The sequence below is a fragment of the Lagenorhynchus albirostris genome, chromosome 5 (assembly GCF_949774975.1).
Source record: "Lagenorhynchus albirostris chromosome 5, mLagAlb1.1, whole genome shotgun sequence".
Classification (NCBI taxonomy): Eukaryota; Metazoa; Chordata; class Mammalia; order Artiodactyla; family Delphinidae; genus Lagenorhynchus; species Lagenorhynchus albirostris.
In genome coordinates, this window is record NC_083099.1 from 130068460 (window position 1) to 130087041 (window position 18582).

At 36.5% G+C, this 18582-nt stretch overlaps 1 protein-coding gene across 3 annotated transcripts in view; it reads left to right on the plus strand.

The window, feature by feature from the left end:
* The window catches only part of MAP3K7CL (MAP3K7 C-terminal like), a 39814-nt gene extending 22146 nt beyond the window's left edge, over positions 1-17668 (plus strand). For all 3 annotated transcript variants that reach the window (XM_060149412.1, XM_060149414.1, XM_060149415.1), the window contains 2 exons: positions 4303-4418; positions 16510-17668. In XM_060149412.1, coding sequence (XP_060005395.1) covers positions 4303-4418; positions 16510-16690 — 297 coding nt within the window. In that variant the 3' untranslated portion in view covers positions 16691-17668. The remainder of the gene's footprint in view (positions 1-4302; positions 4419-16509) is intronic.
* The last annotated feature ends 914 nt before the right edge of the window (positions 17669-18582 follow it).

The following is an 18582-nucleotide window of genomic DNA, read 5'->3' on the forward strand; positions in this document are numbered from 1 at the left end:
GGATTATAAGTATGAAAATCTCTTGGATGAAATAGTCAAAATCAAGCAATGAGAACTGAAATAAAAAGTTTTATAGATAAACAAGGATTTACTGTATAGCACAGGGAAATATATTCAATATCTTTAATAAGCTATAATGGAAAAGAATCTAAAAAAGAATATATGTGTATATATATATATATATATATATATATATATATATATATATATATATACAACCAACCAAACCACTTTGCTTTACATATCTGAAACTAATAAAATATTGTAAATCAACTATACTTAAAAAATTTTTTTTAAAACTGTGTTAATTTTTATTCCAAGATGTTAATAGCTGTTTTCATCTGGGTTATCACAGGCATTCTTTTACGTTATTATTATTATTTTTAATGTGAACACATGTTAAATAGTATCTTAAATCCATGTACGTTGATTAATTCATGGGTGCCAGTGTTTTAAATGTCACCTGATGTAAGCCTACTAGTAGTTCCATTTTTAAATCGGAAACCTGATTCTTGTGCTTGAATTTTAGGAATCTATTTCCTCGGGTAAACAGTTTATTCAGTGAACCCTGTTGGTCATATATTTTCTCCTGTTTTCAGGGCTTATAAGAAGGTAAGAGAGAGTCACTCTCAGTGAGGACCTTATGATGCTACACACAAACCCACATTATATCATGAAACAATGAGAGTGTGCTATGTCATGCAGGACAATACATTTCATTACTCTGTAGTTCTACTTTTTATATCAGGTAAATTCCTGTTGGGATGAGAACAATATGTGTTTAAAAAATTCTTTGATGAGTTTCCTGAACTGGAGTAAACATCCAATGATGTCAAATGGCTTTCTAAGAACAATGAGTCGTGCTGAACAGAGGGCACTTTGATTTGTCCAGCAACGTTTGGGTTTAGTGGTACATGGCTCCGAATTATAAAGGGGTGAGAAATTTTAAGTTTCCTGGGGAGAAATTTGGGAAGGAGAGAAAGGTAGGGTGTGAATGAAGTGAGTCTCAGATAGGGAATCCTGGTAGCAATGCTTAGAAGATGGGCTGGGGGCAGCAGAAGGATCTAATGATACTTATTTTTGCATTAAACTTTTTTTTTATTGTGGTAAGAACACATAACACAAATGTTCTCTTCTTAATTTTAAGTGTACAGTTCAGTAGTGGTAAGTATATTCATATTGTTTTTTTTCTTATTCGTATTGTTGTGCAACCAATCTCCAGAACATTTTCATCTTGCAAAACTGAAACTCTATACCCATTAAATAATAATTCCTCATTTACTCACCTCCCCTCCACCCCCAGCCCCTGGCAACTAATTAGATAATTTTACAGTGTTGTGGTGTGTTGTGCAATATAACTTCCCTTCTTGCTTAAAAAATAATTAATTTTGTTCTTTAATGCTTTCATACAAATTGGAAGAACATGTATGTACTGCTGCTGAGTTACATGTCAGTCTGGGTATAGACAGAGCTTTTAGGAGCCGGAAACTGAAGTGACACCGGTCATCCTTTTACTCCCTGAAACACTGAACACTAAGTATTTTTGGCTTTTTTAAAAATTGGCACTACTTCTTAATTGTGGGCAATTCTTGAAAATATTGTGACGTATAGCATGATCTTCCTGCTGAGAACATATGAGGATACTGAATACATCCTGAAATACTCTATATCCTAATGTCCCCTTAGCATGATCATGTTACCTGTACATAAAAACATCTTCAAATTTCCCACAATTAAATAGTGCCAATGAAAAAAGAAGTCATGAAAACATTTCCCCCTTAGTAAAAAGCATTGCAGGTTGGCAAGCCAAGGGGGAAAAGAGGACTCTCTCTTCTTAAGAAAATTATTATCTGTAATTTTCAGTTTTTCTTTTAAATTATAGCAGCAAAGGGTATTTCTCCCTTTCCATGGCTGCTCTCATCTGTATCCTCTTAGGCATGCAAACACAGACTCCTAAAATCTTCTGGCTGTCACATAGGTAACTATGCTGAATTCGTGGTTCAGGTACCTCCATGTGGCAAGTTATGGGCTGAACTGGGTGTAGTTTATGAGTGTTCATGAGGACAGGAAATAGGATACGTTGAGTCTTGGGGCTTACCAGTATGCAAGTCCTTTAACAGGGCACAGATGGTTTAATAGCAGCTTGGTGAGGGTGCCCAGAGTAAATTGCTTTCATTCCCCTTACTATTATACCTGGTCATTTGCCAGTGTAACAGGTGAAAATTGATGAGGGGGTGGTGATTTCTAGGATTGGAGGACCTAGGAGTTCTGAATGCCTTTGGCAATGCCTTTATCTCCTGCGGTGAGTTGTACTGTAATACTCCCGGGCACTACTTTTTAATTTATTTCACTATAGAAAGAGATAATGGCTCCAACAGGCTGAGTTTATGCTGTGAATATGTTCATGGGGCAGTAGGGAAAGATGCTACATAATATAATTATTAGATGAATTTCCATGGATTAGAACACAACAGATGTTCCACATAAAGGTTAATTTCATCCAAGTCTATTTCAAATTTTATTTCCTTTAGAAGATCTCTACTCAGAGGCTTCATGATAAATAGGAAGGGTCATCTTACTTATCAATCAGATTTTATAGAATTTTGTAGAACTTTCTAGAATTTCTTTTGCATCCTGGGTGAGGTCACTAAATATGACACCCAAAGAAATCCGTGTCCTGGAAGAATATATAGTGAGAGGAGCAAGTAGTAAGAAATTCATTAGTATAAATTAATTAATATAAAATTAGTGAGACTATGACCTAGTCAGACACATAGTTTACATATAAAGACTATTGTGAAGAGAGGATTAGACAGAAGAGCCTATTTAACAATTAAGTCATATTTCTCAGATATTATATAACATTTTTCTATAAATAATTGAAAAAGGTGATTAAAACACTCCTTAAAAGACTATTAGCTAATATTTCTCCAAGTAATGCTTTTAATAATGTGCCACTATAAAGCAGAAACTAACACACCATTGTAAAGCAATTATACTCCAATAAAGATGTTTTAAAAAAAGAAATAATGTGCCACTAATTAGAACTAAGGATTACAAACTCAGGGAAAGCTAGTTCTTTAAAAATAATTTCTGGAAAGAAGATTTTCAACATGTTTCGGTTAGAAAGGCTTGAATGCTGGCCTCTGTTTCCCTCATGGATGGGAGAGAAGCAAAGACAGGAAGCCTTGTTCTCTTTGGCCACACGCTTTATAAGCATCGTTTTATTTGGGGTTTGGTCTTTCATATGCTTTGTTAATTCTTGCAAGCATTATTTCCAGGCCAGCATCATTTTTTCAGTTTGGATTCCTTTCATTTTTTAAAAATAATTTTTATTGGAGTATAGTTGATTTACAATGTTTTGTTAGTTTCAGGTGTCCAGCAAAATGAATCAGTTATACATATACAAATATATCCACTCTTTTTAGATTCTTTTCCCATATAGGTCATTACAGAGTATTGAGTAGAGCTCCCTGTGCTATACAGTAGGTCCTTATTAGTTATCTTTTTTTTTTTTGCGGTACGCGGGCCTCTCCCTGCTGTGGCCTCTCCTGTTGCGGAGCACAGGCTCCGGACGCGCAGGCTCAGCGGCCATGGCTCACGGGCCCAGCCGCTCCGCGCCATGTGGGATCTTCCTGGACCGGGGCACGAACCCGTGTCCCCTGCATCGGCCGGTGGACTCTCAGCCACTGCGCCACCAGGGAAGCCCAGTTATCTATTTTATATATAGTAGTGTGTATATCTCAATCCCAATCTCCCAATTTACCCATCCCCCCCCATTCTCCCTTCGTAACTATAAGTTTGTTTTCTATATCTGTGACTATTTTTGTTTTATGAATAAGTTCATTGGATTCCTTTCTTGTAGGGCTCCTCCACCCTACAAGATTTGATAGAGCTACAGGAACAGAAAACAAGGGGGGGATTGAAACAGACGACTGAACTATTTCCCCATCACTAATTCTCTAAAGCAGAGTCTAAGATTTCTGGGGAAAAGTACAGAATTATTAGGGGACTTATTTTTCCTCCAGCGCATGGCAGGTAACTGATCTGTAATGGGTCTTATGGCTCTGGCTTGGGCCTGAGAATGCCCTGGAATAACACAGAAAGATACATGTGGGGAGGATCAGACCACTTCTCTATTTGTAGTCAAGTAGAATCAGCTGAACTCTGTCCAATGAGGGTTGACAGTGCTATTCTCATGCAAAAACTCTCCTTCTAAAGAACATCAGTAGAGCACGATGGTTGGTAATTTATTCTGCTACAAGGAAATGGACTGATTTCTTCTTCTTGTTGTTTGTGAAGCCTCTGCCGCCTTGTCATGACTCCATGGAATCCATGCAGGTGTTCAAACAGCACTGCCAGATAGCAGAAGAATACCGTGAAGTTAAAAAGGAAATTGCCCTGCTTGAGGAAAGAAAGTAAGTACTATCCCCCTGAGCACCCTCAGCCCTGAATCCTGACTGCTGGTCATGGACCAGGGGTCATGGATTGGGAGTGGCAGGGGAGGAAAAGGCTGAGCATGGGAGCAAGAGGGAGGGAGACATACAGGGAGGAGAACTGACATTCTGTAGTTCAGAGGTTACACGCATGTCATGTTTGATTCTAGAAATGATCCAAATGGAACGGCACTAGATGAAAGGCTTTACAGAGTAGTGAGGGGAACCACAGGAGTGCTTCCTACTCAAATTTAATTTTTTAATAAGCATTCTTTAGTTCAGGAAATTAAAGATGCCAAAATACCACCTAGAGCCACATTTTGTTCCATGTGAATGTGCCCAAAGGCCCCAGAGCACTTTGTCTTGGGGTGAATTTTAATTAATGCTTGAATGGTGGAGTACCCACATGAAGCAAAGAAGTCACTGTGATGGCTCTTTGGAATAATGTAAAAGGATTAGTTGCCTAACTACATTTTATAGCCCAATAGTCCAGTAAGTTTTTATCTTGATAGCTTCTATTACCATTACAGTTCTGCTATAGGGAATTAGGCAGTTCTATTAATTAAAGCACTATCACTTTACTTACTCATAACTTTATGCTTCAGAATTCTCCTTTTGATTGCACTAAATTCTGCTGATGTCTACCCAGTGATCCCCATTCTTTCATACTTTCAAAGCATCATAGCGCTGGTCGGTTTGTACTTACACATTTATTAGGGAGATCTTTTGATGAATATTTGCATCTCCTGCCAAGTGGTAAGTGTCGTAAAAGGGAGGATAGTCAGGTGTCTCTCACCATCATATTCCTGAAGCCTAGCACAGTGCATGGCATGTAGATACTGAATAAATTTTTGTTGAATGAGTGTCACATAATCCAAACATACTGTGAGTTTGTAAGTTTCTGCTTCTTCCCTTCTTCTTACTGGAGTAATACATGGTATCACTCCATATTTATATCAGTATTTATACTTTGTATTTATATTTATATAAAACTTATTTTTTAAATGAATATAAATGAAACATATTTTGTTTTGAGAGATTTATGAAATTCGTGGGACTCTTTGGAGACTCCCCAGAATAGTGGTTGCACAGTATAATATGCTAGGGAGCAGCATGGGTTTTAGGGTCAGACTTCTACATTCACTGTAAGACCACAGTTAGCATGTTATTTTCTTACTTCCTTGCTTCAAACATAAAGTCTTACCTGGACTTTTGGTTATAGGGCATTGAAGGATGCTTATGAGGAAATCAGAAATACAACTTTTCCTTTGTATGTCTGAGACTTTCTTTTTGGTCTAAGAGTTTTCATAAATTGGTCGGAATGCTTAGATTGTCCATTTACACACAATATGAGCCCTAAAAACAGTTTCATAAAGGAAGAGAGGAAGCTTACTAATAATGTGACCAGTGATTAAGTTAAAGGAGGACTTGTATAATCAGTAGCCTATAAAGGTATCTTCCAGTGGGTGTACGTGTGTGTGTGTGTGTGTGTGTGTGTGTGTATGTGTGTGTGTGAGAACTGTGGTGTTGTGACAGGAAAAAAAGTCCCAGGTAATTATGTATTTATTTGTAAACACTTTAGACTGGAAGTACAGTGTTATTTAAATTAACCCCATGTGTAGCTCTTTTGGGTAGGGGCAATGCAAGACTTACCCACTAAATTATATATTTTGTAAGTTTATATTTTTGTATATTGCATTAAAAAATACAATAGGATAACAATATGAGAGTGATTCATCTGCTCTTTTATTAAAACATATTCCTGCTGTTTCTGCAAAACTAATCTTACTTCCTCCTTAAACCTCTTTGAACTTTGGAGTTTTCTTGAAACCATGATGTTGTCTTTTTTTTTTCTTTTCTTCCTAATAATTGACTAGATAAGAGACAAAGACCAAATTCTTTGATTTTTTTTTTCCTTTCTTTTTTATAAAGTCTCTCAAGTTCCTTTTCTTCATTCCCACTTCTGCCATTTGGGATCAGGACTTGTTACTTCAAATCTTGATCAATGTAATATTATAATTGCTTTCCCTACCTATGGTTTCCTATTGCTAGAGAAGGGCACCCAGTGCTTGGCCTGGATTGAAAGATCTACCTTGGGCCTTAGTACCTCTGCAGAATGTTCTAGCTCATCCTTCGTCTTCAGCTACGTTGACCTATTCACTTTGTCCACCTCGGTGCCCTTGCTCACACCAGGCTCTCAGTATAGAGTCTCCCTCCTTCCTCTTCACCTGTCCAAATGCTATCCTTGAAAAGAGCTTAGCCTGTATCCCTAGCCCAACCATCCCACAGTGATCAGTGCTTTTCCTGGATGAAGGAAAATTCACTGGAATGATTCTTTGGGCACTTTTTGTGGGCTAGTGTTATCGATAGCTATCCACTGAAGTTTCTGTCCTTTCTGACTATGTATAGTTCTCTGCAGACCTGGATAACCTTGAACATCTCTTTGGATCGTAATCACTGAATAGGGAGCTGCACGTAGGGTAAAATACGAATAGGGGTGATTTAGAGTAGCTGATGATAGGAAACTGTTATATCCTCCATGTATGCATTTTTTAAATTTGTAATTTGTATTGTCTGTATTTAAAATATGGAGTCAATATCAGCAATAAAGAATTGCTAAGATAAATTGTTAAAATTCAAAGTAGGGTGATATTTTATATCTATAAATAAATGAACTTGGTCCTCCAAGGGTTATGGGTGATCCGTGTTTTCATTAACACTTTACTGAAGCAGAAATTCATCTTACAACAGGTATTTTCCTGAACAGTCTTTGTGTTCAAGCAAGATAAATTGGGCCAAATGGATTTGACCCAAGTAAATTCCCTCTCCATTTTTTTGATGATTTGGATGAGAATTTCTTCCCCATCATTTAATAAAGTGTGGCTGATTATGTTGCTTCCAGTGATTGGCTAGCATATGCTGGACACACAGAGAGTCACTAAATCAGGTATTTTAAAAGAGAGTTTTTGAATATTGGAGCCATGTGGGCACAGGTTAAGCTGAACTTCTCTCTCATCTCCAGAGGGGGTCTCCCTGGACCTAGTTTAGGAGACTTCGCAGAGGGGAGGGGAGAAGAGTTGATTATAACTATTGTTTTAAATCATGTCTGTTGGGTGGATAAAGACAGTCAAACATTTTCTGGGATTACAAATTCATCATGGGATGAATTTAATTTAAAGAATAGCTTCTGGCTTATTGACCAGTGATATGCAAAAAGCTTGTTCTTACTTTCATTGGAAATTTTTCTCTTCTTAACTGGAAAAAAATGACAATTTTATTGAAAGCTTTAAAAATTTACCAAGAATTCTGACATCTTTACAGAACTCCTACTATCATTTTTGTCTATTTTTTCTAGGCCTTTTGGATGTGAATAGGTATTTTTTATATAATTGCTTATATAGTAACATAAAATGTATACATACTTTTTTCAATAAATATTCTAAGCATTTTTATAGAACACATACAGGTTTTGTGTATGTAATGGAAACTCATGGAAGTGAGGTACAGATATTTTATGGCAGTTGATATTTATCACTGAATTGTTTGGCAGTTTAAAAAATATATGGTTAAACTATAATTAGTTCTACAAATAGATTTACCATTAGTAAAACTTGCTTTGTGTTTTATCTTGTTCAGAGGAGAGACCACTCTTCTGCTTTATATATGAAAAATTGTGCGAGGTGTTCCGGTGTTTAAAAGATTGACTTAGACTGTCAGAAAAAGATAAAATCTTAGAAAAGTCAGGTTGAAAAATGTTATATAACTTAAAAGAAATAATTCAGGGGCTTAAAAAATAATTCAGTGGTTTTCAGTAGACTCACAGAGCTGTGAAACCACCATCACGATTTTAGAACATTTTCATCGCCCCAGAAACAAACCTTGTACCCCTGAGTGGTCACTCCCCATTCCCTCCCGCTGGCCACTGGCAACCACTAGTCTACTTTCTGTCTCTATGTATTTGCCTATTCTGGATATTTGAGATAAATGGAATCATGCAGTATGTGGTCTTTTGTGACTGGCTTCTTTCACTTAGCATGATATTTTCCGGGTTCATCCTTGCTGTGGCATGCATCAGTGTAGGCAGACCTCAGAGGTACTGCAGGTTTGGTTCCAGACCACTACAATAAAGCGAGTATTACAACAGAGAGTCACACACATTTTTTGGTTTCCCAGTGAATACAAAAGTTATGTTTACACTATACTGTAATCTATTAAGTGTGCAATAGCATTATGTCTAAAAAAAACCATACAAACTTTAATTAAAAAACACTTTATTGCTAAAAAATACTAATCATCATTTGAGCCTTCAACGAATCGTGGTTTTTTTCCAATAATAAAATCAAAGATCACTGATCACAGATCACCATTACAAATATAATAATAATGAAGAAGTTTGAAATATTGCAAGAATTACTAAAATGTGACACAGACACATGAAATGAGCAAATGCTGTTGGAAAAATGGTGCCAATAGACTTGCTCATTGCAGGGTTGCCAAAAACCTTCAATTTGTAAAAAAACACAATATCTGTGCAGCACAATAAAACAAAGTGCAATAAAATGAGGTATGACTGTACTTCATTCCTTTTTATTGTCAAATAATGTTCCGTTATATGGTTATATCACATTTTAGTTAGCCATTTGTCAGTTGATGGACATTTGGGTTGTCTGTACTTTTGGCTATTATGAATAATGCTGCTACAAACATTTATGTATAAGTGTTTGTGTGGATGTATCTTTTCAATTCACTTAGGTGTGTACCTAAGAGTAGAATTACTGAGTCATATGATAACCCAATGTGTAACCTTCTGAGGAGCTGCCAGACTGTTCCTAAAGTGGCTGCACCATTTTATATTCCCATCAGAAATGTATGAAGTTTCCACTTTCTCCACATTTTGCCAACACCTATTATGTCTTTTTTTTTTTTTTATGTCTTTTTGATTATAGTGACACTAGTGGGTGTAAAATGATGTTTCTTTCTGGTTTTCATTTACACTTCCCTGATAGCTAAAAATGTTGAACACCTTTTCATGTGCTTTTTGGCATTTCTATGACTTCTTAGAGAAATGTCCATTCAGGTCCTTTGCCCATTTTTAAGTTGAGTTATTTGTCTTTTTATTATTGAGTTAAAAATGTTGTATATAATTTTAGTTGCAAAACATTAGAAAACTCTTTTCATATGAGAGTACCACAATAAGTATAAGACCTGTATTTTCATGCCTTTTTTAAGATACACAAAATGATGATTGAGGGAGCAACATCTCATCGAGGGGAACATATCAGGATGGGAGAAAAGGGAGCATAAGTAATTTGTAAAGGCATAGTCTAGAAATAGCCCCATTCTGATTTGTTTTTAGTCATGGTATTTACTTTATCCTGAAATTTCCAACAAGAGGTTTTTATTATTAATCAGAAACATTTATTTCTTTATGGGCATTCCTGAAGGCAGAGGCTTTTAAACTGGGTTCTAGGAAACCTCTCAGAGATTGGGGATGGTGAGGGTGATGGGGGGGCGGGGTAACGTACAAGGGCCAAACAGGGGAAGTTCAATTTTGTGTGTTTTATTTGCTTCACTTCAGGGTACAATTTTCTTTGCAAAACGATACCGCAGTTAGAAAACATTGAAAACCAAACCTCACTTTTTTATTCCAGGCACATTTTTCTTAAATCTTTACACAGCCCTCAGAAAGCAGGTTTCCACTGTCATAAAGAAACAATAAATTGAGGTATTTCTCCACAAGTGTTTGCAGGGTATGTAGTAATGTGTGGAAAGTTCTATCCTCATTCCTAAGATGTCTAATATGGATAAGATGCCTTTTGTATAATTTATAGGTTTTGAGTTCATTTTCCAACAGTGGAGATACACTCCCCGAGACTAACAGTCTATCGAGAATTGAGGACAGGGCTTGGTTTGCAATAGGATTTCAACAAATACTTGTCAAGTGAATGAGTAGAAGGACCAAAGAACTGTCTTGGCTCTTCACTCAGAAGCAGAGGTGTGGACAAGGGGATTCTTTTTATTTTTTAACATCTTTATTGGAGGATAATTGCTTTACAATGGTGTGTTAGTTTCTGCTTTATAACAAAGTGAATCAGCTATACATATACATATATCCCCATATCTCCTCCCTCTTGCATCTCCCTCCCACCCTCCCTATCCCACCCCTCTAGGTGGTCACAAAGCACCGAGCTGATCTCCCTGTGCTATGCGGCTGCTTCCCACTAGCTATCTATTTTATTTGGTAGTGTATATATGTCCATGCCACTCTCTCACTTCATCCCAGCTTACCCTTCCCCCTCCCCGTGTGGACAAGGGGATTCTTTTGTTTGAGGATTTAGTTTTATGTGAAATCCCAATATACCAGATTTCATTAGACTGTGAGATTACACTTTCCATTTATGCCCCAGTCATAATGATTTGGGCATTTTATACCTAATTATAGGCAGTCCAGTCTTTTAACTGGAATCTCATTCCGAGGTATCTCTCCACCTAATCCTCTCTGCCTGGAACCACATTAAAAGGGATAGAATATTTACCTCTCTTCAGTGAGAGTGCCTTTAATTTTGTCTCTCTTGCTAAGGAAAGAAACTCCAATCTTTAGGGGAGCAGAATGAGGAAACATTTTTCCCTCAGCCAGTTTCCTCAGTCGTTAGCATGTTACATTACCATGGTACATTTGTCGAAACTAAGAAACTGACATTGATATATTACTATTAACAAACTCTAGATTTTACTTGGAATTCATCCAATTTTTCAATTAATGTATTCTGTTGATATTTTTGGTAGACTCCAGTCTTCTATTGAAATATATCATCTGTTCTTCTATTTCTTGAATATATTAATCATAGTTATTTTAAGTCTATGTCTAAGAGAAAGACAAATACTGATGATATCACTTATATGTGAAATTTAAAAAAATACAACAAACTAGAGAATATAACAAAAAAGAAGCAGACTAGCATATATAGAGAATAAACTAGTGGTTACTAGTGAGGAGTGGGAAAGGGGAGGGGCAGTATAGAGGTAGGCACGTAAGAGCTACAAACTATTAGGTATAAAATAAGCTACAAAGATATATTGTACAACACAGGGAATATAGCCAATATTTTATAATAACTATAAATGGAGTATAACCTTTAAAATTTGTGAATCACTGTATTGTACACCTGTAACTTATATAATATTGTACAGCAGCTATACTTTAATAAAATTACTTAATTAATTAAAATAAGGAAACAAACAAAAAACAGAACGAGGAAAACATTTTGCCTTTCCCCTTATTCCTAACCCAGAATTTAACTCTTTTTCCGGTGATTGATAGTGGAAATCTCCATTTCCTATAGAGTAGGGGTTTTTAACTAGACTGATTCCTCAGCCTCCTACCCCTAGGACATTGGCGATGTCTAGAGACATTTTTGGTTGTGATGATGTGGGGTGAGGGGAGGTGCTACTGACCTCTGGGGAGTAGAGGCCAAGGATACTGCTAAACCTTCTATAATGCCAATGTCTGGGACAGCCACCAACAACAAAGAGTTGGTCCAAAAGATCAATTGTGCCAAGGCTGAGAAACTCTAGAGCAAATCTTACTTCTTCCTGCAAAGGTAAGGTGTTGCCCTTTGGCTCCCAGAAGATAGGGTAAATTTATTCTTCCTGCATCATTCATTTGTAGGGCTTCAATACCAAAGTCTAGACTGCGTTTTGGAAATTCCATTTCAATACCATTTATTGTTCCTTCACCTGCATAAGATGAAGGTGAACTTTCACATCCTTTATGTCATCTTGAAGCATCTACTCCTCTCTTGTGTGTAAATGTTGGTGCTAGAACACACATCTTTCAAGAACCACTAACAGTACAGTCTAAATCACAATTTAAGCTAAAATTCTCCTACGATGAAGATAGTATTTTATTACACTATAATTTTTTTAAATTAATTAATTTAATTTTATTTATTTTTGGCTGCATTGGGTCTTCATTGCTGCACGCAGGTGTTCTCTAGTTGTGGCGAGCGGGAGCTACTCTTCATTGTGGTGCGTGGGCTTCTCATTGCGGTGGCTTCTCTTGTTGAGGAGCACGGGCTGTAGGTGCATGGGCTTCAGTAGTAGTGGCTCGCAGCTCTAGAGCACGGGCTCAGTAGTTGTGGCGCACAGGCTTGGTTGCTCTGCGGCATGTGGGATCTTCCTGGACCAGGGCTCGAACTCATGTCCCCTGCATTGGCAGGTGCATTTTTAACCACTGTGCCACCAGGGAAGACCCTTTGTTACATTATTATTCAAAACGCTTTAGCTCCTGGGGACTAAACTGCCTAGGATTTTGTCTTTTCCAAATAAAAGTCTTTAGTTAACTTAGAAAGTTCCAAGAGTTCTGGTCTTTCCAGAAACAGAGAAATACTTGTACTAATGATGAATCCATTTCCCAACCTCCTACAACATAAAGAATCTCCTTAATTTTGAAATTAGTTTGCAGAAAGTTTTAGTTCTCTTTACCGACTCACTTGGATTTCCCCTTCCCCCATTTGTTTTAGCAAATAAAAACTTATCCAGGCATGTGGCTTAGGATGGGGCCAGCAGATGATCTATGGTGGACCCAAGGTTATGACCTTTTCACTGTTGAGGTACATCATCTGGAAAACTATGGTATAAATAAGATTCCTGTAATGATGATCTTCTACACCTTTATCACATTACGCTGAAGGGAAATGATAAACAAGAAATCAAAGGCAGGACCACATTCTAGCCAATTGTACATATTGACTTGCTCCCCAGATCATCTATTTATAAGATTATCTTTGTAGGTTGATGTGCTGGGGTTTAATTATGAATTGCTAATGAATGAGCATCAATTTTTCTATATAAATAGGTCTTGGACAGGAGGCAACAGACGTTTTGACAGTATTCATTAAATAGATGTGTAACTGCTTATCAAATACATGAAATTAATTTAGAAACCTATCAGTTGAGTCTTCTTGATTCCAGTAAGGAAGAAATTATTATTGACTTTCTCCAATGCAAGAAGATTGGATTAGACAATCATGACCATTCCTTTCAGTTGTAAAATCTGTGATTTATTTTCCCTGTTAGTCAAAACTAATAACAGATATCCTCAGGAATTTTAAATGAGGTCAGATATGGAGCCTGGACAGTAGCCATTATTTGTGTGACACAGTTAATTTGAAAGGAAGAAAAGAACAGGAGTAGATGATCTGATGGGTGAGGGATTTAGAGGCATGTCTCTTTTTACTTACATAGATTTTACTAATCAATTTCTTTAAGATAGTTATGTAAGAAACGTTACTAATATTTAATTATTGACATTTATTGCTTAAACTATGTTTAGAGGCAAAGAACCTTAAGCACTTAATCAGGAGGATAGGTTCGATTCATGGCTGCTTCTTATTAGGTGTGTGACTTTTTCCAATTATATTAAGCACTTTGAGTTTCTGTTTCCTCATCTTTAAAATATACATTGTCTCTGAGGTACCTTACTCTTCAATTATATTTATTCAATAAGTATTTATTGGGAGACTTTATATTCTTTTTTTTTTCCCCCTTTTGGCCACACTGAACCTGACCAGGGATCAGACCCATGCCCCCTGCAGTGGAAGAGCAGAGGCCTAACCACTGGACCACCAGGGAATTCCCTATATTCTTTCTTTAAACCATTTTAAAAAATTGAAGTATAATTAATTTACAAGGTTGTGTTAGTTTCAGGTGTATGGCAAAGTGATCCAGTTTTATACAAATATATATATATATATAAATTCTTTTTCAGATTCTTTTCCATTATAGGTTATTACAAGATATTGAGTATAGTTCCCTGTGCCATACAGTAGGTCCTTGTTGTTTAACTATTTTATATATGGTAGTGTGTATATGTTAATCTCAAACTTCTAATTTATCTCTGGGAGCCTTTATATTCCAAATACTATGGAAGATTCAAAGATCAATAAGAGCCCAAAGGAACCTTGTGTATATGCATATGAATGTTCCAGATTATCTTCCCTTTGTCCCTGTTGGGCACTTTCTTTCCGGTGCCTGGTTTTGCTCAGTGGTCACCAAATTGGGTACACAAAGCAGTCTGTTGAATGCAGGAAGAAAATACTAGAACTTCTGTTCTGATTTGCTTTTATCCTTTTCCTGGGGCAACTGTGTGATGGTTTCAAATTTACAGAAAAGTTACAAAAATGGTAAAAAGAACCCTCATACTTCCTTTACTGCATTCATTAATTATGAAGAATTTCCCCAGTTGTGCTTTATTCTCCCTCTCCCAAAGCTACATACTACTGGGGCTCTCTCTCTCTTTCTCTCTTAGAGAGATGGGGTGTCTATCTATCTATCTATATCACATGCACATATACAATTATATATATGTGTGTGTGTATATATATATATATATATATATATATATATATATATATATATATATTTCATGCTCCATTGCCCTAAATACTTCAGGGAGTATTTTCTAAGAACAAGGACATTCTCTCACTTGACATCAATACAATAATTAAAATTAAGAAATTTAGCATTGATTCAGTAGTATTATCTAATTCACAGGCCATATTTAAATTGTATCACTTTCCCAGTAATGTCCTTCACAGCTTTTCTCTTTCCAATCCAGAACTGCACATTGCATTTCATTGCCATTTCTCTTTAGTTTTTCTAAATATGAAGCAGTTTTAACATTTTGAAGCATACAGGCTTCAAATGCTTTTGTAACATTTCCCTCAATTTGAGGTTGTCTGATGTGTGCATTTTTTGGCAGGAATACCACAGAAAAGATGTTGTGTCTTTTGTGATGCATGGGGCATCTATTGGTCTCATTACTAATGATGTCAAGTTTAATCACTTGGTTCAAGTGGTCTTCCAGGTCTCTGCACTTTTGCATACAGAGGAGAAAGAAATATGACATACCCTTACGTTGAGGCAAAGGAAAATTCAGTTAAGTCTAGTTTAGGATTAACTGACACATATAAGGGGAATGGACCCGTTTTGTGTTGTCATGTTTATTAAATCTAAATATAGACTGCAAATCTTTAGTTCCTTATTATGTGTATTTACATCAATGAATTATTTACAAATATTTATTGTTTTAGGCATTATCACTACAAGTTCCCTCCAATAACCTTAGCTTGCTTCCTAAATTCAGGAGTCAGGACAGCACCAAACATAGAGATATTGCTTTGTTAGTTAGGGCGACAAGATATATATAAGGGCTAGGGAAAGACATGGAAAATAATATCTGCAGGAGGCAACTGGAATTTCTTCATAAAGATTTGTTACTTTGCCTAGTAAAGATTTGTTAAACTCAGAAATAGAAAACAAAAGAAGATAATAACTGAATTTGAAGGACAAAACTTAGGTAAGGGACAAACTATGATTCACCTACCTGTAAGACAATAGCATCTTAAATTATAAACAAATTTTTCTGTTTTTTTCCTACAAAATAGTCATAATTTTTAATAATCTGTTGTACTCTTTAAAAGATCACCCCTTTTGACTGTCAAAGGACTTATTGAGCTTTTGCTGGTATATGTTTATTTTATTTCTATTTATTTATTTATTTTTAATTGGCGTATATTTGCTTTACAATGCTTTGTTAATTTCCACTGTACAGCAAAGTGAATCAGCTTTATGTGTATTTATATCCCCTCTTTTTTAGATTTCCTCCCCATTTAGGTCACCACAGAGCATTGAGGAGAGTTCCCTGTGCTGTACAGTAGGTTCTCATTAGTTATCTATTTTCTCCATAGTATCAATAGTGGATATATGTCAATCCCCATCTCCCTATTCATCTGATGCCCCCCTTCCCCCTTGGTATCCATACATTTGTTCTCTGTATCTGCGCTGGTATATGTTTAATATTTTGGATATATCTAGACGAGGTGCTGGAATAAAATAAAGGCATCTAACATTTGTGAAGTTGGAAAAATAACAGTAAGGAGGCAAGCAGAGATGGGTAAAATTTGGAAGAGTAGAATGACATATTCGACTTCCGTTATGCTGTTGCTGTATAATTCAATTTGTTTGCATTATGTTTTATGCTTCTTCCTCACCTGCCCCCCTGAATCTTCAGAAAGGAGCTCATTGCCAAGCTGGATCAGGCAGAAAAGGAGAAGCTGGATGCCGCTCAGCTGGCTCGGGAATTTGAGGCACTGACGGAGGAGAATCGGACATTGAAGCTGGCCCAGTCCCAATGTATAGAACAACTGGAGAAACTTAGAATACAGTATCAGAAGAGACAGGGCTCGTCCTAACTTGAAATTATTCATTGTGAGCATAAGAGGTTGGTGGCTGCTATGCACTGGCCAAAAGATTTTTATTTTAAAGGGATAGTGAGTAAAATCTATTGCTTCTCCTTATTACCCACATGGCCAACGTCTATACTAACGAGTTTAATGCTTGCCTGATATAGTTTGAGAGAAGGGTTATTTTATTTTAAATAAGGTAATTGAAACAAACCTATTACCAGATGTCTTCAGAGGTCATAATTCGTTTCCAAAGATATTTTTTTTTTTCTTATTTAGCAAGATACGATCCTACTGTAGATCTGGGTAGAAAATGATAGAAATAGAACATTGACTGATTCTACTAAGAATCATGAACAGAATTCAGCCATGAAACAAACTAGTAAGATGCTCACTGCAGTTTTTTATCTGTGTATTTTAAAATTTCACATCTTCAATATTTCTACGGTGCTCTAATCTGAACTGTCAGAAACTTCTCCAAATATATTTACGTTCACCAGAGTGAGGTTTAATCCCTCAATGATTGATTGTACTAAGAATACATGGTTGCATATCATAAAAGCTTTCTCATGAAAATATTAGCGGAAAGCATGTTTGTGCCAGAAGCACATTTGCCAGTGCTAACTTGCCGTTGTAATAAAAGCTGATAAGGCTGCATTTTCTCCATGCTACGTTACCTCGTGGTAAACATCTCTGCCTTTGCTTGTGTGTGTTCTGGGAGAAATGGAAAAGTATTGTTTGGACATTACCTTGGTGAGTTCCCATGAAAACAGCCCAGTAATTTGAACAGTAAAATTCTAACTATTACTCTGTTTTGGATTTAAGGAGATGTTTTGGATCAATGATTAATAAGAATATATGAGTATATTTAAGATTAAAATGATTTTTCCCTCGTTCTATCTATCACCGTAGTTTTCCAAATTGATCTCTTTGTTTTATGTCCATTTCTATTCCTGTAACTTCTTTTTCATTAAACGTAGATCAAAACCCTCAGTCTGTATTTTGTCTCTTAACCTCAATTTATGCTAAAAGTTGGGATGGGTTAACCCTAGTCAGAATTTGTTCTTAGTTGTATTTGGAAGTGCCAAAAAAGCGGTGAAGTCCCCTTTCTTGTAAGACTGTGGTTTCTCATATAAATAACTCAGAGCTCTATACTGAATATGGTCATTAGTGTCTTAAAGTATTTGCCCAGAAAACATAAAAGAGAATAGCTGATTAAAGCAATAAGATGGCCTGGGATAGACTGGTTGTTATCAACTGGGGGTGATTTTACCCTCAAGGGACATTTGGCAAAGTCTAGAGGTATTTTTGTTGTCACGACAAGGATGAGGGTGTGGGTGCTACTGGCATCTGGAGAGTAGAGGCTGGGGATGCTGCTAGATATCCTGCAATACACAGGACAGCATCAACAAAGAAGAATTGTTTGGCCCAATATGCCAATGGCACAGAGGTTGATGCACCTTGGGTTAGACTAATCACTGGGCAGCTGGGCAAATACCAAGCGGAAACATGAAGCAGGGCCATGGGTTTCTTGTCATGTGGTGTGTGTCCATAAGGTCCTTAGCATCCTTAACCTCAGTCTCCTCATTTGTAAAATGAAGCTTTTCAATAGCTCTCAACGTTTGAATGTTATGTGAGCCTATTCACCTTTCAGCTGCTTTAACATTTAACTAAAGGTGAAAGTCCCTATTATCCTGGTAGAGCCTTCTTTTTAAAAGAACCCCAAGGCTTATATATACTAATATAAAGAAGGACTTGTTGACTAAATTTATATAAATCTAAGGTCAATGGAATGGAAGGATGAAGGGTAAGTTACCTAGCTTTAAATACAACGATTAGTTGTTGATCACTGCCCATCTGAAGAGGGTTACACGTATTTACAGAATTCAAGCAGTCATGGC